Source organism: Typopeltis vanoorti, chromosome 16, assembly GCF_054136105.1.
Source record: "Typopeltis vanoorti isolate ZY-2024b chromosome 16, IOZ_Tvanoo_1.0, whole genome shotgun sequence".
In the NCBI taxonomy this organism is placed as follows: domain Eukaryota; kingdom Metazoa; phylum Arthropoda; class Arachnida; order Uropygi; family Thelyphonidae; genus Typopeltis; species Typopeltis vanoorti.
The window spans coordinates 49,277,670-49,304,645 of NC_143564.1; the positions used below are offsets into that span (position 1 = coordinate 49,277,670).

At 33.6% G+C, this 26,976-nt stretch overlaps 1 protein-coding gene across 1 annotated transcript in view; it reads left to right on the forward strand.

Moving 5' to 3' along the window:
• l(3)80Fj (lethal (3) 80Fj) overlaps positions 1-26,976 on the forward strand; it is a 770,029-nt gene that overhangs the window by 335,963 nt on the left and 407,090 nt on the right. Inside the window, exons 26-28 of the mRNA XM_090405954.1 lie at positions 6,006-6,149; positions 16,980-17,107; positions 17,203-17,392. Of these exons, the coding sequence (XP_090262080.1) occupies positions 6,006-6,149; positions 16,980-17,107; positions 17,203-17,392 (462 nt within the window). The remainder of the gene's footprint in view (positions 1-6,005; positions 6,150-16,979; positions 17,108-17,202; positions 17,393-26,976) is intronic.

The following is a 26,976-nucleotide window of genomic DNA, read 5'->3' on the forward strand; positions in this document are numbered from 1 at the left end:
GATCATTAAGAGAATTTGGTTGCGTGAGCATGATTTTGCATGGTAAATTTAAAGGTGTGTTAATCAAAACTCTTGCCGCAATTAATTTCGTCACGATAATCAAATCCGTGTTAAGCAAGGGATACCTGTATTTTTTTTTTTTTTTTTTTTTTTTTTTTTTTTTTTTTTTTTGTTGTATTAAAATAATTAAAAGTGATAAATAAATTTTTGAATACACAAAGTTTTTAGTTCTGCATTTTTTTTAGTTGTTCATTTGTGCATAATCAGATATCAGGTTGGGGGAAAGTGATCTATATAAGAGAGTAGATTGCCGAATAACTTTTTATAGAAAAGTAGCTCTTGTAGTAAAAAAAAAAGGTTCAACACCACTGAAATAGGAAGTGATTGCTATTAGTTATGAGCAGGATAAAAGCAAATTTCATATTGAAAAGATGACTGTGTGAGAGAAAGAACACATGATAGAGGTATGATAATTATTTATAATGCAATCTATTTAAAATGAATCAAAGATGCAGCTTTCAGAGGTAAACTGTAGACTCAAATACAGAAACAATCATTCAAGAGGGAAAAAAAGTTTGAAAAAAAAGACAATAAGAAACAAACCTTGGAGATTCAATGACAAACCCTGAACAAAACATTTATTGATTCAACCAGATAGAGATGTGACGAGTATATGATAATATACTCATCACATCCATTTCAATACATCGTTACAGCACTTGATGTATTATACATCAAGTGCTGTGTGCTAGAGTTTTAAATATGAAAGAATTATGAACATAGCTTTCAAGATTTCCAATTCTTGGGTGAATTGGAAAGGCACCTTTTTAAGTTGCAAATGGAAGAAAGTGATAATGATGGACCTTCTGAGCTGCTTATGCATACTGATGTCAGGTGGTTAAGTCGGGGCAAATTCTTCAGATTTAGGCATTTAATTGAAAAAATAAACAATTTCTTGCTGATAGGAGCGATGAATACGAGCAGTTAAAAGATGATATTTGGCTATTGGATTTAGCTTTTTTGGCCGACATAACCAGTAAATTAAATGAATTAAAGCTAGAACTTCAGAGTCCTGGAAAAACAATTTTTGATATGATTAGTTCTATCAATGCTTTTAAAGAAAAATTGAATCAACTGATAGTGAAGCTTGAAAATAACAATTTATGTAATTTTCCGAATATGACTGCACAATTAAGTAGTTGTGCTTTTGCCAATTTCAACGGAAATAAATATATTGGTGAAATTCGGAAAGTAATTGCAGAATTTGACGACCGCTTTCAGGATTGCAAGAAACTTGAGAATGTAATTCTCTTCATGAGTTTTCCATTTGATACCAACGTAAAGCCAGAAATAACAGCACAAAACCTTTCCTCTATTTTTGATATGCATATTGTTATGTGCTAGAAGAAGAAATAATAATAAGAAGAAATGATGTTTAAGTCAAAGCAAGGACACACGAACAGAGATTTTGGAAATATTTACCGTAATGCAAGTATCCCAACTTAAGAAAATGTGTGAAAAATATTTATGCTTGTTTTGGTTCGACATGCTTGTGCGAATCAGCATTTTTACAAATGAACATTATTAATTCAAAATATTGTACCACACTAACATTCGAGCATTTGGAGTCATGTTTGAGAAATGCATTGACTAATTACACACCAAATTATGCAAAAATTATGAACTCGTTGCAGTGTAGAATAAGTAATGCTGGTTCATCAGGAAGTTCAAAATGAAATGTTTATTTTAATCAGCGTGGTTAAAAGACTGCAATATTCCTTTAAGCATTATAACTAATTAATATTACAATAATTATAATAATATATTGTAATAATAAATAATATTATGATAATTTTTTCTTTGTCTAAACATAAATTAGAAATCTTATACCTTATACTCCAATTTTGAAAAAGGTAGATCACAGGTATATCTGTATGGACAATGTAGATCTTATGCAAACATTAGTTGACACCCCTGGATACATCCTCTATATACAACATCTGTGTGAAGATACTGTGTGTAATCATTGCCATTGTTTGTTTACACTTCAGTGAAGGATTACACAATAATACAATTTCTTGGCAAGTACTATTTACTTTGTGACCAAGTGAAAAAAATTTATGCAGCCAAAATGAATTGAGATCAGAGTTTAAAAACTTGCTAAATGCTTATATGCTCGAAATTCACCATAGCAAAGTCAGAGGGAAATCAGAATAGTTCAGATTAGCTTTCTGTTTCACCTTTCTGGTCGCTAACCATATCTAGGACCCTATGCCTTGTTACAGTTTATTTTTGAGTGTCTTCTTCTTTTCAGCCATTTTCTGTCCACTGCTGGATGAAGGCCTCCTCCAGTTCTTTCTGCCTTTCCCCGTTCTTGGCATTTTTAAATGTAAACCACTCAAATTTAGTCTTTTCCAAACTTTCCCAGACTCTTTCCTCTTGAACCCAATCAAAAGCTTTTTCCAAATCAAGAAATGCCATAAACAGAAAAACTATCATGTTTTTCTATCGTTTCTCTATTATTTTTCTTACAGCCAAAATCAGATCAACAGTTGGTTATCCTTTTTCTGTAACCAAACTGCTCTTCTCTTAGACCTTGTATTTTATCTGTTATTCTTGTTGCCATTATCCTTTATATTATTCCATTTATCCATTTTTATTATTCATTATATTATTCCTCTATAACTACTACTAAACTCCATTCTTGAACCTCCTCAGTTCCATGGTCCAATCATCAGATATCGCCTTTCTCCAGATCACTCTAATGATGTCACATAAGCATGCCAATCCTGTACTACAAGAAGCTCTGATCAGTTCAACAGGCAAACCATCACTGTATTCATTCCATTTTATTTCATCATGACCTTCATCTTTATTTAACAGATCTCTGAAATAACATTGCAACATTATCCTAATCCCTCTTTCAGTGGTCACAAGATTTCCATCACTATCTATTAAAAATAACCTGGTTTTGCATTTCTTCTCCTTCGATTTTTCATTTGTCATATAGCATTTTTCCCCTCCATTAATATTCTTCCAGCATATGTGCAAATTCAACCCAGCTTTATATTTTCCTTTTTTTTTATATTTTCCTTACATTATTTATTTATTTATTTATTTTATTTATTATTATTATTATTATTATTTTTTTTTTTTTGCATGGCTCTTTCTCTGATTCTAAACAAGTCTATCATCATTTGATCTAGTCTTCATAAATCTTCAAAAGACTTTATTTTTTAACTTGACTGCTTCTTTAATGCTCTCATTCCACTATTGTTTCTTTTCCTTTTTCTGGATCCATTTGTTCTTCCACGTTTCTTTTCCTGTTTCTATCTCATCTCCTATCTCATTGAGATGTATTCTATCTCCATTACATCTCAAAAATTTCCCCATTCTTCATCTACATTATCTGTAGTCAACTCATCATGGCCTTGGCAATAATCCAGCACTCAAATTTTCAAACTTGTTCATTATGGTTTTATATGATGAATGAATTCCTTGTATTCATCTCTTTTAATTGCTGACACCCTCATGAACTTGATATTATTATGAAATGATAGGGTTAGACACAATTATCATTTTTCTAGTCTCTTTATATCTGTGAACATACGTATTGCAATTTTGTGAGTTGCCAAAGTTCACGTTTTTCTTCAGTGATGTGAAATGCCAATCCTGACTTATATGCCAGTTTCTTCTCTACATCTTTGATATGCTCTTTGAGGCATATTTCTTCAGATTGACCTCTCCGTTCAAGATAACAGATACTGCATGATGTACAGAAAATTTTGTACACCCTTGGTCATTTAAGAGGATGGTGAGGATGCTTTTGCCTTAGTAGCTTGAACACCTTTTGTAGTGGTGTCAGGGTTACTTTTAAGCTATATAACTTGAGTATTTTTGTTATTCTTTTTCTAACAGCTAATAATAGTTTGCTGATATCTGGATTCTGAAGAATATGAAAAGATTGAAGAGGAACTACAAAGAAAGGACCCTTGAAGTGCTTTCCAAACAGTAAATGGATTAACAAAAAAAAAAAAAAAACATTCACTAATGCTAATTGTTCAGTTGAGGATGAAAATGCACAATTTTGACAGGAAATGAAATCTTGCAGTGGTGGCATGATTACACAGCAAACGTTTTCTCAGAAGACAGTAGGTTTATTAATCAAAACCTTGAAGATATAATGCAAATGATATTAGATGAAGGATACTTCCCTTTTTTTTTTTTGTAATTTTAAGTCCAATGAATTCAGATTGCGACTTCCAGATGGTGATATGTGGTCAGGCAAATGCCTGACCACTTATCACTATCCAACCACTGTTGTGTACTCACCTTGTGTGCAAGGCTTGAGTCCTATTGGAAGGGCCACTGTTTGCCATGAAACAAGGCATTGTTCATGGGCTATACTACAAGTTCCAGCACAGTCATGATACATTTTGGCATAGGTTTGACTCTTTTCGCAGAAATGCAACTTGGATATCCCTGATACGTCACCCCAACCAAACTAGTTAGTACATGTGACATTGTTTTTTGTGAAACGTTCATCTTTTGCAAAGTCACTCTTTGCATTCTCACATGAATGTGGCAGACCTCTTCATAGCCCTCACAAGCTGTTGTATCCTAATGCAGCATGGTCAACATGTTCTATGGTACTTAGATATGTCTTCCGTATCATTATAACAGTTAGTAGTCCGATACACAAACATCTTACTTCCAAGTGTTTTTAGCATATTAAAAATAATAGGTGGCTGCATTCCAACCTTGTGAAGTACTATTACACCTACACAATTTTCCTAATCAGTTTACTGCATCTTAACCTGTACAGCTAGACAACTCTCTCTCTCTACTGATAAATACATGACTTTTGGCTGCTAATGGAACCAGGCTTGGTGGACAGTGCAAGGATGTTATATGTTATAATGGTATTTATGGTAAGACTTTGTAGTTCAGTGGTCTGCTGCAATGTTGTATGTGGTGTGCACTCACATACTTGTTTACATCTGCAGGTTTTGGTGGTGATCCCTTAATTTTGTGTAATTTCGAAACATCCTCCATTTCATAGTGGTGGTGTCAAAGTAAGTCCATATCAATACAAGATAGGGTAGGAATGTTGAAACCACTAGATCCTGGTGTATGATGTGGAAACTGTGTTATAAATTTTTTGTTACTTTCTTCAGCATGAGTTACTTCAAAATTGCAAAATAATTCATTGAAAAAAATTGTGCACTTTTCCATTAGTCCTACGGATGTGCAGCATGCTTGGAATAACTTTTTTCCTGTGATAATTTTATGAATTCAGTAAGGAAAGGTAATGTAGCAAAGCTCAAAGATAGGGTGCTACCCACCATGACATACATTACTCAATACAATGTATCACTTCAGAAAATGCATAAGACATTCAAACCTATTTCTTTAAAAGGCATTCATGTTTAGCATTTAGGCCTACTTTGCAAACTGCCATCTTTTGGTCTACTTGCATTGAATAGCCAGTTTTCTCTCTGGTCATTCATTCTATGTCATGGTGGGCAGCACCCTATCTGAGCTTTTCTACCAGTGTAGGAGTGCCTCCAAGTCCCATTCTATCATCATCTCTCTTTCTCCTATGCATAAATGACTTGCTGTCATTCATCACTAATCCTGTTCACAGTTTATTGAAAGCTTGAAATGACTCGAAAAAGTTAAATAATTTATCTTTGATCTATAGAGAAAGATTTTTTCATTTATTGAAATATCTTGGATTGCCCATTTATAAATAATGAAAAGTTTTTTTTATGTATAGTAATATTGTTAGTTTCTATACCTAACATTATTTTTTTACAAAGTATGCTGTAGTTGTTTTCAATGTTTTAATATATCATAATGTGTAAATTATTAACTAACTTTGATTCAAAATATTTTTTTTAATATGATTTTCATTTATAATCTAATAGCAGGTTTAATGTTCGAAAGGGAAATCATTGAATAATTTTGTTTAACTGTAAAAAATTTAAACTTGACTGTTTTAGGCCTTATCAACTAAAGCCCTTTTAGAAGTTTGTCAGTCTGCTTCAGGAAATGAAGGTTGTGCAGTTGCTTCAGTAGAAGAAGTTCATGTTCTCCTACAAGCATTGCAGAATTGCAACAGTAATGTTAGAGCAGCAGCATTAATGGTAAATAGATTTGTTTTATTTAAGCATGTATAAGTACACCCAAACATTGTTATTTGCTGACTTTATTTCCATTTAAAAGTTGCTATCTGTACTCTGCCCCCTTAATCCCACCTCCTTCTTTCATTCTTTCTTGGAATATGCTTATAAAAATAGCATTTGATGAACACATTTATTACTTTACAGTGCAAAATAATAAAATTACTTTGCATTGCAACTTTATTAATTATATTTCATTCATGTATATTTGTGTATTTTAATCAAAGAGGGCTTTTCATTAATACTATGTAAACATAATCAATACTTGATTCTGTACCTGCAAAAGTAAATGTCATAGCACTTCCTTTGAATTGCCATAAGGTCAGCTATGAAATACTATGGAAAACATACAGTTGCAAGAGTGCAATCTAAGTTGTATCCTGTAATGTCTATCTTCATTTGAAGTATTTCTTTTTCCTGGAGTGGCATCCCCCCCCCCTCAAAGGAAGAATTTTCTGTGTTGTGAATATTCCTTTCTGTACACAGGGGGACCATGGAGAATTAGAGTGCTCCAGGGTCCCCCTTAAATTGGGCCTAATTATTTGAGGCCCCAGCTAGATCCTCATGCATTTGTGCATAATTTCAGCCATGTCTGTACACGAATTTCAGTATTGTATGATGAAATATTAGTAAAGAGCAATAAGCAAGCATGATGAAATATTAAGCGATTAAAGCTTAATTCAATCATTATATGATATGATGCTGTTCATTGGAGCTGTATCATTGAGTGGATGTTTAGAATTCTACTACCAAAGATATCCAGCAACTGTTGATGACTAATGATTACTTAACTTTCTGTTCTTTCAGTTATCCTTAATTCATTACACTGCTTGCTATTTTAATTTGTACAGAGATGGCTTCCATTTGGTTCTTTTAACTAACTCAGATATATTTTATATTATTTTATATTCTTTTAATTTCTCTTAAAATGTGTGTTCATGGGGCCAGTTTGCCTGTTCTGAGGGAGGAACCCGAGTTTCCCAGTGGGTAAAACCCTCTACCTCCACATGAGACCAGCTAACTCACCTTTAGCCGAAAGAGACAGATAATATTTCCTCACATCATAGATAGGAATCGAGCCCAGGTTTTTCAGGCCAATGGGCTTTGTCTATACTGACTGAGCTACAGAGGTTCTCATTTCTTTTAATGTGTTAAGACTATTTTATAGAGAATTTTATTTCTAAGTATATGTATATTTACCTATAATAAGCATATTTCAGACTGAGACTCTTTGTTCACGCATCCGCTCTCAGCCTTGAGTCCTTTGGCATTACTCTGACGTTGAGTGGGATTATCCCCTTAATTTCTATCCTTCCACCCAATGGTCTAACTTAACGAGGGGGATGACTATCTTTGTTTCTGCCACTGTCACATTCAAATGATGCTATCAAAACATTACTCAAAAACAAAGCTGAGGTCCAGACACCATTCTTTTCTCTAAAGCCTGCATACATGATTTAGGTAAAATCATTTACTGTGCCTATAATGATATGCAGAATGCATTAAAACTTTATCTATTTCAGTTGCTTTTTTGAGTGGTTTATATTTAAATGTTATTCATAATCAAATTCCTGATATTACTATTAAAATGTGGCAAGGATTCATCGCAGGAGGACACTCTGTGCTCTGCTCCAATACATATTGCCGTCTCCCCTACTACTTAATTCTCCAACTACCACCTACTGTATTCACCTCCCATCACCAACAACAATGTTTTTTGTCTGTATAATGCACATATTCTGATTGCCAATTTGTCTGTACATGGGATGAAAAACCAGAGTTTCTTGGAGGAAAAACAATTTCATACCTACATATGAGATTGTTTAACTCATCCTCAACTGAAAAAGCATGTACCCTGAAGGGGTGGTGTACAGAATACTGTGTTAATACAACATGAAACTCTTACATTTTGATATCCTTATACCCTTATCATTTAGAACAGGGCTGTCCAAAGCACGGGTGGCCTGCAGTGTGATTTTGTGCGGCCTACCTGTGGGTTTTGATTTTCACGACCAAAAAAATAAAATAACAATTTGAATCGAATGTTATTAGATATTTTAATTCTCTCACTAATCGATAATCTTGGTGTTGATAATTTTATTTGGTGTTTTTACATCACTATATACCCATGTGTTTTTTAAATATTAGATGTGTCAAAGAAGCATTCTAATACTGTTTAGTTCCAATGCGCATGCTTCGGGCACTTATGTTCATCATGAGCACGTGATTAATGTTATTCATTTGTTCAGCTATTGAGGTTGTGTCGCTGCTACTCACCAAATTACTAGATATGCATTGTGATGTTGCCCTCAAATAATTTTTTTTTAACGTGGCCCTCTGATTATCTAAGGTTAGATGGGACTGATTTAGATAATGCATTCTGGTTTAATAATTAAATTAATTTCAAAAATTAAATTATTTTTATGTAATGTAATACAATTTATGCTATTTTATATAATATAAAAAGCATAAACTGTATTACATTATGTATTGCAATATCAATAGATCATTATGAATTTTTAATTTTCTAATGATAAATAAATTCACTTTGTCTCTATAAATATTTATTTATTAACAGGGAGTTGTTTTTTTTGTAAGATTTCATGTTACAGTTTAATTATATTTTGGGCAGCTTTGTTTACTTAGGTTTTGTTTATAAAGTCCTAAAATTCAATGTTTCATAATGGTGATGTCCTAAAGCATGTTAACAGTTTTGAAATTTAAGAACTGTACTTCTTTTTGGTGTGCATCAAGAACTTTACCTTTTTTCATTAATAGACTGAAAACTATATTAGTTATCTCAGAATTTGTTTTATATACTATTTCCTCTCATACATAAAAGGAGAACTTCGAGTTTAACACTTTTTGTTAGCAAGTTTACATGTGTGAGCATTTCCAGCAGTCAGCACAACTCACTTTGAACAGCAGTAATAATTTGATATTTGAATGGAATTCTTTCCTCAGGATATAGAAAAGAAAGTTAAGTAATGAAAAACAAATCAATAGATTTAACCGAAGGAGTTTTTAGCAATGAATAATCATCTGATATAAATCTAAAAAAGGCCTCCTTAAATATTGATTGGCAGTACTAGCATAGTGCAGAGCAAAAGCTGTGTGTTGCACATTTTCTATAGATAATTCATTTATTTTAGTGTTTATTAGTAATTTTAGTAACTATTATTGGTTTTATCTTACTTATTTTAGACTGTAAAGTTGAATGTGTGCGTTTGTTTATGTGAAATTTAATATGGAATATTGTTTTAGAAAGTGTTTTCATACATATCACTGATGCGTATGAGGGAAATGGCAGTCGAGATTAGCATGAGGAATCTTGTATGATGTAGTGTGTGTGTTCTATGTATGGATTGCCAAGAGTGGTTGAGAGAGTTAATTGTAAATGTTTTGTGTGCCGGTGCAAGAAACGAGTCTTGTAGAGAGTGGGAAAATGAATTGACAGATGGTAATGATGTAAGGAAAGATAGTGGTCTGGCAAATGTGCAAGTAGTGAATGATAATGCTCAGAATGAGAGCATGAGATATTAGGGATGATGCAATCAAGCATGTGTCTGGCCACTCCTGTGATAAATGGGTGTTTGTGTGTAGAAATGATTATGCAATGCTGAATGCTATTTCACAGGTTTCCTATTTGAATAAGTTGGTAAATGACATTACTCAAGGGTAATTGTGGATACATGGGGATATTGAAATGCATGTCCACAAATGCAAGAAGTATCAGGAATAAGGGAGAGGAGTTTTTGACTTTGGTCAGCTTGACTTGGACAAAAATTATAGGCATTAGTGAGATCTGGTTGAAAGAAATGATCTAGTTATAAGGATAGAATGTTGGGGTATTTTTAGATTGGGAATAGGACAGGAGGTGGGGTATTGCTGATAACTGAAGAATTACAACCAACAAAATTAGAAATTGGAGCATTTTAGCTCTTGGGGAGGTGGTTCATTTAAGGCTATCCAGGTTGAGATATGGGCTAATAGGACAAAATATATTGTTCAGTGCTGCCTATAGACCAGGGGTTCCACAGCAAGATCTATGTGCCATGTATTTGCAGATTAACACAATGAGTGGCAGACCAGACAATTATTATGGAAGACTTTAACTATGGGGACATAGACTGAAGGGAGGAAAGGGAGCGTAGCAAGATGTAAGTCAAGGGATAATTCACATGAAACAATATGTGAGAGGGGACAAGAGATTTGGGAGTGTTTGATCTCATAATAGCATCAGAAGATATATTCATAACCAAGGTGGCCACTCTGCCCTCAATTGGGAAGAGTGACCATGCAGTCTTATTCTGGGAAGTTGCCAAACCTGTGAATTCTCTGTCAGGAAAGGATTTATGTTGAACTATAAAGCTGGTAATTATGACAGACTTAGGAAGACTCAGGAATTATGAAGAATTATGACGTAGTGGCATAGTTTGAGAATGGCAGTAGTGCAAAGTAAGTGGTCAGAGATTGTTTGCGAGCAGTAGTATCAGGCTGCATATCAAGCTGAATTAAGCAGGTTAGTAGAGATGTAAAGCAAGATCTGGGGAAAAAAAAAAAAACTGTGGAGAGAATATAAAGAAAAAGTTGATCAGCACGTACTCATGAGCAGTACAAAGTGCAAGCAAGAACGGTGTCAAGAAAGGCCAATCAGATTATGAGAGAAAATTAGCTAAACAAGCCAAAGTAACCCTAAAATAGTATTTTTCACTATGTAGCAAGGAATAGGAAAAATGAAGGTAGGATGAATTTAAATAATGCTCATGATAGAAAGATGACAGAGGCAAAAGAAATAGTTATGTTGCTGAGTGATCATTTTGCAAAGGTATATCATCCAAGTTGTGGTTGTGATAGAGACGCATATCAAAATTGAGGTAAATGAAGGGAAGTGTTCGGTGGGACTGGATGGCATGCCAGCCTGTGTACTGTGTGAATGTGCAGGAGAATCTGCATTGTCTTTGATGAAGTTGTTCAGTCTGTCTCAGCTCTGGCAGGATTTCAGGGGATTTTTTGTTTATTATTTATTTATTTATTTTTGTTGTTGGGTCCATAAATGAGAGTTTGGTTGATCAACCTATAGTACGTTAGTACCATAAGAGGAGAAAGTTTATTACATTTGATTTAAAAGTCTGTATATTGTATTTTTTGGGAAATACATCAGGGGGATGATTATTCCACATCCCCCTTGAAACCCACAGAACACGAAACTTGTTCTGTGGGTTTCAAGGTGTACTCTGAAAGGAAGTTGAGCAACAGCTGTATGTGTGGGCTTAATATTAGTTAGGGGAATTATTGATGCTATTTCAGATGAGCATTTGCCATGGAAATATTTATAGAATACACAAATTGCAGAGACCAAACGTCTATATGAAAGTGAGGAGAGTGAGTTGGTAAGAGATGAGTCATTTATCACCCTAATTGCTCTCCTCTGTATTGAATCAAGCAATTTGAGGAAGCTTTTAGGAGCCCCACTCCAAATGTGAATAATGAGAGCAGTATTTGATAGCTGGGTGGATTTGTGATTTGTATGAAGTTAACAGGTGTTCAGAGGTGAAGTAATGTTTTGAGTGAAAGAGAAATCCTAGTTTTTTAGAAGCTGAGGATGCAATGACTGTGATGTGTTTATGCCAGGTCTTTCTGACCAAAGGACTTTGTCTGTATCGACTGATATAGACGAAGTGAGCTACTGATGCTCACAGTGGATGGATAGAGATGTGTCTATAGTGGTCAGCACGGCTTAGTGAAGAGTTTGTTCTGTCTTTGTAATTTATACACATTATAATATATTATTATAAAGTGACAGCATAGTTAGATAAACGAATTGGCTACACCATGATACTGCTGGACTTTGGAAAGGTATTTGCACAGAATACTACATGGAAAAACTATTATTTAAATTAAGGGGATATTAAATCCCACAGTTTTAAAACTGAATAAGAAACTCAAAGATTGGAATCAGAGTTTCTTGCCGAATATAGTAAACTATAAAGTATCGGCGACCACTGGTGTGAGCAAATGCAAGTGACCCTAGCACATAGTGCAATACCGGAAGACTCGCAGCAAAGTCGGTAAATTCTGATCGCTATTCTTAGGTATTTTCCATAATGTAAAAACACATTTCCTAGGAAATGTATGCTGTTATTACATTATGGTAGGGAGGTCACTACCCAGACCGGTTTCAGCCTTTTTTGAGGCTTCATCAGTGAGTAGCTAGACCTAATACCAAAGTGTATAGCGAAAAGAACTTATATACTCGGCGATACGAGTTTCCAAACAGGAGCAACCATTAAGTTACTTAAGTATAAAGAGCTAATAAGCTTCATTTCGGCAATGAAAACATTATTTAAATTGCCGAAATGAAGCTTATTAGCTCTTTATACTTAAGTAACATGGAAAAACTATTATAAAAGTTTGGAGCAAATGGAAATGGATATGAAGTAGGTAGTATTGATAGGGGGAGTTGGCTGACAGACAGACACCAGAGAGTAGTATATGGTGAAGTAGAAACTAGGAAAGAAGGGTGATAGTGGAGTACCTCAAGTTCTATACTAGGCTCACTACTCTTTAATTTGTATGTCAGTGAAATAGGGAAAGATTTAAGAGTGGGATATTCAGTTATTTGCTGATGATGCAAAATTGGGGATAGCAGTAGTTGATAAAGGTGATGTACATGTACTGCAGCATGATACAAATAAATTGGCATTATGGGCACAGGATAATGATTGTCAATTTAATGCTGAAAAATGTAAGGTTATGCACTTCTGATTGAAAAGGTTGCATACGGTGTATCATAATGATTGCACTGGATTGCAGGAAATTGATGAGGCTATGGTCTTGAGGATAATTGTGGACAGAGAATTGAAGTTCAGAGGTCATGTTGCAAAAGTTGTTAAAATGGCTCAAAGGATTACCTGAATTTGAAAAATACTAGGAAGTAAATATAGAAAGTTATTATCCCTCGTTATAAGGCTATGATTCGCCTGCATCTTGACTGCTGTGCAGAGATTTGTTCACCTAGGTTTCTTTAGGACCAGGAGGTAGTAGAGAAGATTCAGAGATGAGTGACTAAGCTGGTGATTGGGCTGTGGATACTCCCTATGAGGTTAGGCTGTGAAGGTTGGTGGGTTACAAAGTTTAGTTGATATGTGGAAAGAGGGGACATAAAAGAAATTTGTAAGATATTATTGGGGATGTATGAAATTGATGCAAAGGAAAATTTTCAATATACAGTCGATTCTGGTTAATTGGACAACATCAGGACTAGAACACTTTGTACCAATTAAGCAGCTGCCCCAATTATGCAAAATTTTATTAAAAATTGACAAACTTTCAGTATGCCTTTGTTAACCATGTTTTTATTAAAAAAAAAAAAAAAAAACTAAACATACACGTGTCAGTATCCCTTAAGGAGGTACTTATATAGGTATCTATCAAAGAAGCATATTTTCCATAATAATTATTTTGGAGAAATTTATCAAGTGTACCCTGACGTGTTCCCTTTCTTGACTACAACTGAACAAAATCAGCACAGTTATCTAATTCAGTAATAAATATCCTGGCTTTCTGGTTGGTCAGTTGCTCATGTTCAGTTTTGTCATCCTTATTACTTTCCCTGTCTTCTGGTGTTTTGCAGCAATTTTTTCAACAATTGCTTCTTCACAATCTTCATTTTCATTGTAACATAAGGCTATTGTCAATGCATAAAAACTCTTCATAGTTTCTGATTTGTGCATTTCAAAAATTATTTCATTTTCATTCTCAGTCATATCTGGCATTTCCTGGTCTAAATTCTTAAAATCACAATGAGCAAAGCAGTTTTGAATTGTTTTACTGCTTATTTCTCACCATCTGTATGCAACAAATTATACTGCATATGCCTTTGTAGGTATCTATCAAAGAAGCATATTTTCCCTAACAATTATTTTGGAGAAATTTATCAAGTGTAGCCTGTGTGCTGATTTCTTTGGCCATTGAAGATTATGTTAGTAGATTTTCTTCAGTTCTCTCTGTGTGCCTTCTTAAATTTTATTTCATGTTTGCTTTTCCATTGCGATAACCAGTCATCTGTAGCATTAAAACTCACATAACCCAGCTTTCTTGCCAACTCTTCTGATTTGGTTTTTAACATTTGACCATTAGCACACATGCCTCATCCAGTTACAATAGAGAACTATTAATTGAGATCCTGCTGAATGTCTGGATCCTTGCCTTCTTGCTTCCATTTTTGGGATTTTCCCTGTTGTCCATTGTGCAAAGCCCATTCTTCTCACAATTTGTTCTGCTGACTTAACAATGTGCGATTATAGGATTTGAAACTTTGGTTATCTCTGTCAGCTGACGATGACTTTTGTTAGACTGCTGGCTTTTTATTTTATCAAGTAAGGCAGTTTTATCTGCTAACATGAGATCTTTCCTTTGCATCTTGTTAGGGCCCTTATACAAAATATGCACATCCTCTCTACTCTGTATCCAGTTGCGATTGACAGCAACACTCTCTATGTAACTCACTACACGTCTGCCATCTACAGCCACTGTCTCGATAAAGTGGCAAGTTGGCTCAAATAAGTGAAGCAATTTTGGGTTATATTCCTGATTTGTTTCTGTTCTTCAATATTTGTCCCGAATAAATGGCTGCTCTTGTTAATTGAGGCATCAGTTAACCAGAATCTATTATATAACAAATAGAGAAGTAGTGGCCATCTGTGGGAATTGTGTAAGAGTGTAATTAGTAGTGGTGGTGTGTGGACCAGATTTTGTGTATGGAGAGTGATGAATGAGTGGAATGGATTGTGTGTTCACCGACAGTGAACGAGTTTAAGTAGATATGATAGGTTTTGTTTGTATAATTGTTAGGTTGAGTCTCCCATGAAAAGTTTCTAGATGTACTGGAGATACTGTATAATAATAATAAGAATAATATTGTTTTTAATAATTAAAACTGTAGTATAATTTGAAAGAAACTTGTTTTTGCAGATTGATTATTCGTGATTTTTTTTTCCCTTCTGCTTCTTTTTCAATAATATTAGTCGTGAATTTTATGCAGTTTAAGACAAAGGTGCGTTATAACGATTAGCTAGGAATTGTGAAGACATAGTAGCAGTATGGAAGAATCGGAATGGAAGAATTGGAAGAATTCAATCAAATGGAAGAATTGTCTCGACAAAGCAGTCGTCATTATATGTTTGTGTGCTTTGTTCCTTTTGGATATTTTCAAAAGGAGAGCAGTTTTTATTAATATCATCATCTGAAGTCTGCTGAGGTTGCACAAGTTTAATTTTTTTCTATTTCAGTTTAGGAGGGGGGGAATGAATCAATGAAACTAGCAAAACCTGTTCTTTTATTGAATTTTTGAACTAAATTTTAGATTTTTTTTAAGGAGACATTTATAATACAGCTTAATGATGTTCACACTTGCATATTTATTTTATTTTGAGTGGGTGAATTTAAAGAGCTATCTGAACTGATTGTGTCTATACATGTGCAGTGGATAGCTAAACTAAAATTTTGAAAGCATTAACAAAAGTATGTGTTTTAGTTTGTTAGATTTTAAATTAAATTTTTTTTTTTAATATAAATGGAGATGGGCAGATCATGATCAAATTAACAGATAAAAGATGGATAAAATTTGCCATAAGCAAGAATGCAGAATTACCTACAAGGGTTTGACATAAGATCATGATCTGCGTGATCTTTTATAAGTCATCCTTGCATCTTGCTTTATGGGAAACTTTCCTTGTGTTTGTGTGCTTTGTTCCTTTTGGATATTTTCAAAAGGAGAGCAGTTTTTATTAATAATATCATCTGAAGTCTGCTGAGGTTGCACAAGTTTAATTTTTTTCTATTTCAGTTTAGGAGGGAGGGAGTGAATCAATGAAACTAGCAAAACCTGTTCTTTTATTGAATTTTTGAACTAAATTTTAGATTTTTTTTAAGGAGACATTTATAATACAGCTTAATGATGTTCACACTTGCATATTTATTTTATTTTGAGTGGGTGAATTTAAAGAGCTATATGAACTGATTGTGTCTATACATGTGCAGTGGATAGCTAAACTAAAATTTTGAAAGCATTAACAAAAGTATGTGTTTTAGTTTGTTAGATTTTAAATTAAATTTTTTTTTTAATATAAATGGAGATGGGCAGATCATGATCAAATTAACAGATAAAAGATGGATAAAATTTGCCATAAGCAAGAATGCAGAATTACCTACAAGGGTTTGACATAAGATCATGATCTGTGTGATCTTTTATAGGTCATCCTTGCGTCTTGCTTTATGGGAAACTTTCCTTCTTTGAGTATCTGCACAATGCTTATTTTTATCCATCTTTTATCTGTTAATATGGCGAGCCCATCTCCATTTACATGTCTTTATGGTACTTTAAAATATCCTTGCTCTAGTCATCTCTCTCTCTAATTGTGTTATTTCTAATTATGTCCCTTTATGTTAAATGGAACATTCTTCTCTTCAAGGCTGTTTGGGTGTCCTCATGCAACCATTGTGTTTATTAATCATTGCCATAAACTGCCATAGTGTAAACATACTTGATATAATGCAGATGTAAATGCCTTTTTATTTAAACATATAGGTAAATCTCCTAGCTGATAATCTTTATGCACCAAAAGCGCTTTGTTTGCATAATTCTTCTATTTATTTCTTTATCTTGTTTTTCCTTAAGCAAACTAACAGTGATATGATCAGCTGTAACCACATCACTTATGGTTTTATATAAAATTTTTCTGAATTTCTATTGCTAAAATTAAATCTGTAAACTTTATAATTTTATTGCAGGGTTTACACAAACTTGCATCTATTCTCCCCTCTCTTGACAAAGATTATTCTGGCAATATGTATCTTCTTAGGCGATTGTGGGTTGCATGTTTTGATATGACTGAGGAAAATAAAATCTTAGCTGAAAAGTAAGTCTGAAAAGAATTTTTAAGCAGATTTGTACAAATATATACATGGTTAAGTTATATATAATGATATTTATTTATTTATTTATTTATTTTAGGTTGTGGAAGAAAGCAAGTTTGGAAACAAGTCCAGAATTGTGTTTTCTTCTTTTAGACGACATTGCGCATTCAGTTGCTGAAATTCGTGAAACAGCAGCAGAAAGTCTCTCATCCATACTTCACAATTATCCAGATTATGTGTTGCCTGTTGTCATGGAATTACTAGATATTTATAAAAAGAAATTAGTAGTAAGCAGAGTTAACTCTTATTTTATTTATTCTATTTTAAACTTACTGTTTATTACTGTAAATAAATATGCTTTTCGTGACTTGCAAAGGGTTTGCTTAAAGTCCCAAGTTACATAACTGGGATGAAGCTTCCACGCTTCTGACAAAATGTCCATTTTTTACACACTTCTAACACATCATAACAGCCCATCCCAGGATCCAGTTCAGAATTTGTTGTTTTTTCTTTTTCTAAACAAAAAAAAAAGTCTCTCTTCCTAGTCACTTTGATTGCACACTAACCTGACATATTCTTGTATTTTCAGTTTTACAGAAAAATCACACACACAGTATATAATATCACCAACAGTCACCTCATCCCCACTTCAAACATTATGAGATTATTAAAACAGGACAAAACTGATTTGCACCAATAATGTCCTTGCCCCATTGAACTTGAAGACATTGACAACACCTTCTTACCCAGTGGCTGTAATCCTCACGAAATCAAAAAATATTAAAAGCTCAAAACCACACTTTTGAAAAACTAACCCCCCCCCCCCCCCCAAAAAAAAAGTAGAACATTGTGAGCACTTGCAGTCCATTTAATAATTGCATCCCTTATTCACTCTCCAAAGACCACCCACAGTTGTTTGGACCTGTCAGGTGTCTGTAAGGTACCAGGCAGTTGTAAGCTCTCCAACACTGTCTAGACTATAGGTTCACAAACTTTTTCGGGCCACCGCCCACTTTGCAAGACATAAATTTTGTAATGCACCCCGATTATATAAATTATATAAAATTGGGTTTATTTTTGTACAAATAAATTAGAAAAGTGGTTTTATATATTTTATATATATTTTGAAATGAAATATGACGAATATATTTGCTACTGTAAACATAACCTATTATATACACATATATACATGCTCTATTTTCTCATTGACATCTATTTCTATCTGACATGGTAAATTTTCAAGTGATTAAATAATTGAAATAGAAAATTGATAAACAAATTGATCGTGTAAGACGGGCATAAGATGAATTAAAATGCAATATTTAAATTTTAAATGATTATCTAATCGCAAAATCACAAAAATAATTAATTTTTAAATATATATTATTAATTTCTTCTATAAAGAGCCACCAACCCCTAGACCGCCTGAACGTCCCCAAATGCTTCCGGTCCCACTATACCCCCCCCCCCCCCCCCCGAAGGCTTCAGCGCCCACTGGGGGGGGGGGTACTGCCCACTTTGGGAACCTATGGTCTAGACAGAGGAGAACATCCAGCTCCATCACTTTGCCACTCAGGGCTTACTGACCTCACTTTGGACACCCATCACAGGATACAATGAAAGAAGAGCACTTTGCTCCACAGTACCAAATTTAAATATGAAAGACTTCCTGAAATCTGTTTCAGCCTTAAGGAACCACACAAACCTCAACAAAAATTTAGTTGCATTAAACTTTTTTCAAATCTGGGAAACACTCATCTTTAGCCCAGCAAGAACAACCACCCTAACCCAAAACTTGGCATTATTTAGCATTTTACATTTGCCTTTGTTGCTCTGCTTTGGTCTTATTTATTGATATAGTGCCTGTGGGAACATCTCAGTTTGTTCATTGTTCCCTGATAAGGGCACAAGTTTTTTGACTTTGCCAAAATATCAGAAATATTAATTAAATATTATTCTAATTAATATATAGTGTACACTGTAATTTTGTTATATAATACCATTGTGAACAACCAATGTATAAGCAATACTACCACCAGACATATTGAAACATATTGGGTTTTCTTATTCAGCATGAAATCTGATGAACATGTTCCCAAAAATATATTGCTGCTACCGTATTTACTGTTTTTAGTGTCTTGCAGATTATAATATATTTTTGTTTATTTTTTTTTTTTTTGTTTACTGTATTGATTAATTTGCACGAGGGATTATTATTCTTGACACACAGACTACATTAGAAAACTATTAGCTGCAAAGTTGGTTCTGGTTCTAGTTATTTCTTTGATTATTTCAGAGTTTCACGCTGTTGGATCCGACATGTTTGTCATTACGATGTTCTTAAATAAATAATAATTGCTAGTTGATTTCTAATTCAAATATAGAGAAAATTTATATTTAAAGACTGCGCCACTGTATCTGAATTAGTTCAAGAATTGAAGAAAAACCAACTCTCAACTACCTCTCCTTTATATGTTGTTATTATATATACTGGCTGAGTATATTTAACTTATTTATCTCTCCCGCTTTGGTTCGAATATTTTATGAATGGTGCAGTAAAAGAGATTCAGGCAAAATACAACTTTTGATTAACAAAAACAAACATTTAATTTTAGAATCACAAATTTTACACTTAAAATCAAATCACTAAATAAGTTATTATAAACACTTCAGCCTTTCTGATAATACAGTCATACAAACTCAGACAATGGTAAATCTGTTATCTGTAATACAGTCTTCTCACAGTTCCTTAAGTTCCAAATACAATAAAATTGCAGTAACACCTCTTCACAAGCAAACACTTTTAAATCTACACTTCGGCTAATCTCCGCAATAGTTACTGTTATTATGAGGAAATTCTAGAATGAAATTCACATATATCTCTGTATAGGAATATTAATGGTTGGAATATTTTTACCGATAATCTTCTTTCTTCATCTACTTATACGCAAACACTTTTTATAACTGTAAACACTTTAAACAATAAACAGCACTCATTAAAATAAATCTAAGTAATAACTGAATTAATCAAACGTTCTTGCACAGATCAAAACGCTTGTACTACATTTGACATCACTTAACTAATTCAGTGTTCTACTAACAACTTTTGTACTAAGGTAACACACTATTTCCTTAAACTTGAAGTTTTTACGTACAGTTGCCTATTCCTCTGACATTCATTTAATCCTTTAGGCATTATAATTCTTAACACCGCTATCGTTAAACTCAACTTTTGTTGCCTCTAATTATTCTCTAGTTATTCCGTGCTATGCTTCAAGATTTCATGTGTCCTTGAAAGGTCAGCCCTGAAATTAAATCTCAACTCAGGTATCGCTAGTCTATCAGTAGTCACTTAGCTATCTTTTGTAGCTTTATTTGTTATTCCGAAACTTATAAGCTAACTGCTTCTCGACTAGTAGACTTTAATTAGCTGCTTGAGTGACTCGCCGACTCGCTATTATCGCACTCTGATTTACCTCCGAATGCCGAATGCTCAATTTTTTCAGCGTTCTTCGCTTATATATCCATTCTTCCCGCCGAAATTATTCTCGTGCTCTCTTCAACAAAAATCCTTTCCAGCCCTTCAATTCTCTCTCTCACGCACTGTTCCAAACTCACGCTCGCTCTCTTACATACGTCTCCATGATAACCAAAACAAAATATAATAAAATTGAGGTATTGCATAACGCTGAACTTCTACAAGTAGGAATAAATAAAGAATATTTACATTTCAATTAATGCGCAGTTAAAATATTGAATACAAATTCTTATAATATTAACATAGCAATAAATAAAATAGCTTAATGATATTTAATACAGAGTCTTATTACTATTAACACATATCTTTGATTAAATAATTAAATAGTAGATAAAATTAAAGGTAGTTATATGAATATTAATTTATAAACAAGTGATTTACATTAAATAATATTTACAAGTCTAGCTTATGTGATGGAAGATCATGTTGGATTCTGAAGCAAATAATAATTACTCTAATCTCAAAATTTTCAGAATCCAGCAATGCAAAAAATAAGACATTCAACTGTTAAAAACTGACTTGTTAATTAGCTTCGACATTGTCTCCCTCTTCACTAACATTCCCTATAAAGAAACCGTAGAATTATTAACTCAAAAATTTCCGTCTGATATAGTTGAATTATTCAAATTTGTTATTACATCCGGTTACTTCACTTGGAAAGGTAAAATTTACAAGCAAGAAGAAGGAACAGTAATGGGGTCTCCTTTATCACCAAACTTAGCAAACCTGTTTCTAGAACACCTGGAAGAAGAAATTTTCACTTTTGAACCTAAACCAAAAATTTTCTTATGATATGTCGACGACGTCTTTCCAGTCTGGGATCGTCCCAAACATGAATTAGACCTGTTTCTAGATAAAATAAACCTTCTTCGCCCTCACGTGAACTTTACTCTAGAAAAAGAATCTCCACAGTGTATCTCCTTTCTGGATTTACACATTCAAAGAAAAGAAGACGGTTCCATCACCACGTCTGTCTATCGCAAGCCTACATTTTCAGGTTGCTACATTCACAATTCTTCTGCTCATCATCCATCTCAGAAATTTGGCATCATTAAATCACTAGTTAACAGAGCACACAAATTCTGTTCCTCTGAAGAATCTCTAAACCAAGAACTAGTAATAATCAAAAATACAGCCATACTAAATGGATATAATCTTAAAACAACTCAAAACTTCATCAGTCACTTCCCCACACATCAACCTAGACAACAAGAAGCCCATAGGATTCCCATACCTTATGTTATAGGCATTTCCGAATGTCTTTCAAAAATTATGAAGAAATAGAATTTTGCCACTACTTACAAACCCATCAACCATATCTATAACTTGTTACCTTTTCCTAAGGACAAACTCTCACCTCTGATGTTATCTGGCATTTATGAGATCCCATGCTCCTACAATTTGTCTTACTTTGGAGAGACAGGTAGATAGATGTGTTCAGAAACGCATCTCGGAACATCAATACGATATTCGTCTTTTCAAACCGCAGAAATCTGGTCTCTCTCAACACGGAGTTGAAAACCCAAACTATAGGATCCATTAGGAAAAGTCGAAACTTTTACATATATCTATACAAACATGAACATTTATATCAAGAAAGTGCTGAAGCCCTATTATACAGATACCACATATAAACCTCAACGACGTTCTTACTATTCCTAAAGTATGGGAAATTGTCATACAAAATTGTGTAAAATAATCTTTTTCTATATATACGTGTGGATAGGCTTATGTGTTCATCAGACATTTTAGGATAAGAAAATAACTATTAACTTAAAAGCTAATATTTCGCTGGTATTATATCCAGCTTTTTTTTTTTTTTTTTTTTTTTTAGCTAGATGGCACCATATTAGGACTTTAGTCTTGTGTTGCACGCTGCAATTACTTTTACTAGCCCCACTGTTACACTGGATTGTGGTTGTTTTGCATTTGTAACAATGTAAAAAACTTTGTGTTGTGTTCTCTGAAGATGCTGGATATAATACCAGCAAAATATTAGCTTTTAAGTTAATAAACAGTTATTCATATCCAACCGTGAAATTTATTACAAAATTTTTCTATATATGTTTTTTTTTCTTTTTTTTTTTTTCCCAGTTATATTTTAATTTACTTCTATAACATGCTACTGCACGCATATTGAAATTCCATTGTAATCATGCGTCCTAACTGTATGTTATTCCAAGTATTGTTTAAATTACTGTACTGAGGATGTCCCAAGATACTTGAGATGAAATATTTACATATTAAAACTTATCACTGTGGTTAGTACGTGTGTTTTTTAGTGATGAATTCACCACAGGTTTCATTATATAAAAACCAATGCAATTGATGTGAAATCCAATAGCGTTTGTATACAAGTAGCCTGTTTTTGAAGTTACTTCATGCCAAACTTTTTTTACTTACACTTGGGTAAAGGATGAAACCTAGAATATAATTTCTTGGCATCTTTAATTTAATGATAAATGCATGTAAACACAAGAAAGATATTTAATTAACCAAATATTTTGGTCTGGAAATAGTAGACCATCTTCAGTGGTATTACAAGAACGGTTTTAAAAAATACAAACTAGAATACTAACAACAGGTCGTTAAAAATGGAACACGGCGCGCGATGTTATATCACTAAGTATTAAGTATAAAATGGAACATTTTGAAGTACAGACATCATTGGGGGGGGGGGGGGGGGGGCAATCAATGAGTAATCTTGATTAGACTTTCCCGGATTTTTGATATAGATATACAGTCATTACGATTCAGGTTGGGACAATGGAGTAAGGCTTCCACGCTTTCCTTGAACAAACATTCGAACCTATAATGGGATCTATGTAAGAGGCACATCCTGGACCAAAAGATGCTGTGGTCAGTTTCAATCCTGTGTTGAGCCAATCCAGACTTTTCAGGTTTGTTGTGAAGAATGGAGGATTGATGTTCTTGGATTCTTTTTTCAAGAGAACGTCCAGTCTGTCCAAAATAGGAAAGATCACAGTTTCAAGGAATTTGATAAACTCCAGGAAGAGATAAAGTTGAGCGTTTGTCTTTAGGAGAAGGAAAATGAGAAGACAATTTGTTAATAGGTGAATACGTAGTTGTTAAATCATATTTCTTTAAAATTCTTGCGATAGGTTCTGAAATACCAGAGATATAAGGAATAGGCACTCGATGTATTGAAACTTTGTTGTTTTGTGGAGGATTATAAGAATTGAGAAGATGTTGAGTACTTTTTTTTAGAAAAGCCATTGAGTTTCATGTGTTGTTGGATAGTAGAAAGTTCTTTCTGTAGATAATCAAAAGTAGAACAATTAGTTTTGGCTCTTCTGATGAGGCATTTTATAATTCCTGCTTTTTGACAAGGATGATGGGCTGATTCTTTAAGAATAATAACTAAGAATATAAGAATATAAATATGTTGGTTTCCTGTATACTGTAGTTGTAAGAATATTTGAAGGTGACCGGATGAGGAGAATGTCTAAAAAAGATAACTGGTTGTTTTCTTCTATTTCCATAGTAAACTTTATATGATGATGCAAGGAATTAATACTGTTTAAAAAAGAAGGTAAAGAGTTTTTGCTGTGAGGCCAAATAGTAAAGATGTCATCTATATATCTTACCCAAAAGGATTGTTGAGGGAAAATAGATGAGAAGAGGACTTTTTCTAAATGTTCCAAATAAAAGTTGGCTAAAGCAGGAGAAAGAGGACTTCCCATGGCCGTTCCTTCTACTTGGCTGTAAAATTTATTTTGACATACGAAATATCCAGAATGTATTACGAAATTGAATAGTTTTATGATGTCTTTAGGAAAGATGTCGGCAAGTAATTTTAAAGTTTCCTTGAGAGGTACATTGGTATATAAAGATTCTATATCAAAGCTAACCATAAGATCTGTAGGTTGTAATGAGACATTTTTTAATTTTTCTAAGAAATCTGAGGAGTTTTTTAAAAAAAAGGATTAGAGTTGCCAATGTAAGATTTAATAATTTAGCTAGATATTTGGCTATACGGTAAGTAGGAGAATCAATACAATCTACTATTGGACGAAGAGGATAGTCAATCTTATGGATTTTTGGAAGGCCATAAAATCTAGGAGGTCTTGCAGAATGAGTTTTAAGTCTTTCAATCGTGTCTTTATCTAAACTGATGACTTCATCTAAGAGAGAATTTAATTTCTTTAGTTGTCTGTTGGTTGGATTATAATCAATTTCTTGATATATGTGGAGCGATCTCGAAGCAAAAGAGAAAGTTTTCTTCTGTAATTTGCTGAGTCCATAACTACTGTTGCTTTTCCCTTGTCAGCTTTGGTGATTATTTTTTCTCAAGGACTGAAGATTTCATTTCAGAAGGAGATATGTTGGAAGGTGGAAGTTTGGCCTTAAGTAGAGAAGAATCAACTTCTAGGCGAACAGCATTAGCTTCATCACTAGTTAGATGATTGAGATTCCTTGCAATGTTAACTAGGAAATCTAGATATGGTATCTTATTTGGAACAATAGAAAAATCATGCCCTTTTGACAGGATGAGGGTTTCGCTTTCAGTCAAAGGACATCCGGATATATTGACAATCCAATTATCTGTAGTTATGAAGGGCTTGGATTGTCTAGACGAAAGAGCTTCATATTTACGGTTAAGATGTTGACTTAGTTTATTATAAGCACATTGAGTAGAACGTTTAGCCACATTTAGAACTATGTGAGAAAATACCACTGAAGATGGTCTGCTATTTCCAGATCGAAATATTTGGTTAATTAAATATCTTTCTTGTGTTTACATGCATTTATCATTGTGTTATGTCACAAGTATCCTTAAAACAGCAAAATCTTTAATTTATAGTATAACCATGTGAAAAAACATTCAGCTTCATCTTTGTTGGTTGAGCTTTGTCTCTACTGATGAAGTATATGTAGATTTTTATTATTATTATTACTTGACATCTCCAGGGAGTCCAAAGACTCATCAAGGGAGGGCATCTACTTTACAGCTCTCTGTATCCATCAACTGCAACTACATCAATGCCATCAACCACCCATCTCCACTACTAGTATTTTCACAGACAATCACAAACATCTATTCCCAATGCGGGATTCGAACCCACAGCCTTTTGGTTGGAGAGCGGATACGTTAATCACTCAGCCAATCAGTCTGACATTTGTAGATGACTAGAGTATGGCTGACAGCTGCTTATAACTGTTTGTTTGGATTTCATATTAGTAATTGTAACTCTTGTCATTATATGAAATAGTTTTAGTTTTCTGGTTATATTTTCTTAATTGGAGAGCACCTGTGTAGCCTCCTGTTTATGTCTAGCTTTAACCCAGATCTTTTTCTAAGGGTTTTTTTTTTTAAGGGAGACCCTACTTGCTGATGCAAAGATGATTTCAGTTGGGAACCTGAAGAAAAAAAAAAGCTTAGAAAAAGTTCTGGATTGAAGCTTGATATGAAGAGGAGGCTACATATATGCTCTCCTTTTTTTATATAGGGGTTCACATACACATTTATATATTATATAAAGTGAAATTTTCAGTAATTATATTTTATTAACATGAATGTTTAGAGACTTCTGTAATATTGGTAACTCTTCCATTGTTGTTCTGTTAAAAAAAAAAAAAAAAAAAAAAAAACCATGATCTTTTTTTCCAGCTTACTTCTCAACCACTGTTGCCTGAGAGAGGGTGAAGGAAGTACCTATTTTACATACCAGTATACAGTAACTGGTTAATGTGTTCATTAATCAGAGTAGCTATTTTATTTGAGGGGATGTCTGGAAGAATGAGAATAGAATAAGAATTTGCTCTATTTATTCAGGAGACAATGATGTTTAATATGGACCAGCCAGTAACCTCTACTACATAGTGTTAGAAAAAATGAAAACAGTTGATCATGTAACAGTGTTATACTTTTCATATGTATCAGGAACTGGCAATAGAAGGCTGTTAGTTATTGGAAAAAGGATTATTGAAAAAATTGTAAAAAAAAAATTCTAATCCCTTTAAAGGGTTTAGAATAGAGAGTTCAGTGGTTCGGTACTATGGCAACAAAATGCAAGGATGGCATCTGATTTTTTTTAAGAAGTGGCTAATGAGTTGGTACATGGAATTACAATGGAAATCAAGAAAAATATTACTGGTTTATGGCAGTTGCTAATGACATCAGTGCAAAAGTTAGCCTTTTATAAGCAACACAATTTATGGCCTATAACTGATGAGGAATAAACAAGTTGATTCAGAATTGCTTTATTCGCTATGGTTTTAAGCATTGTCATGGATATGCCAGATGTGGTCGATAGTGAAAATAACATCCTATTAGACACGAACAATGTCAGAAACTATGACAAGTTTGCA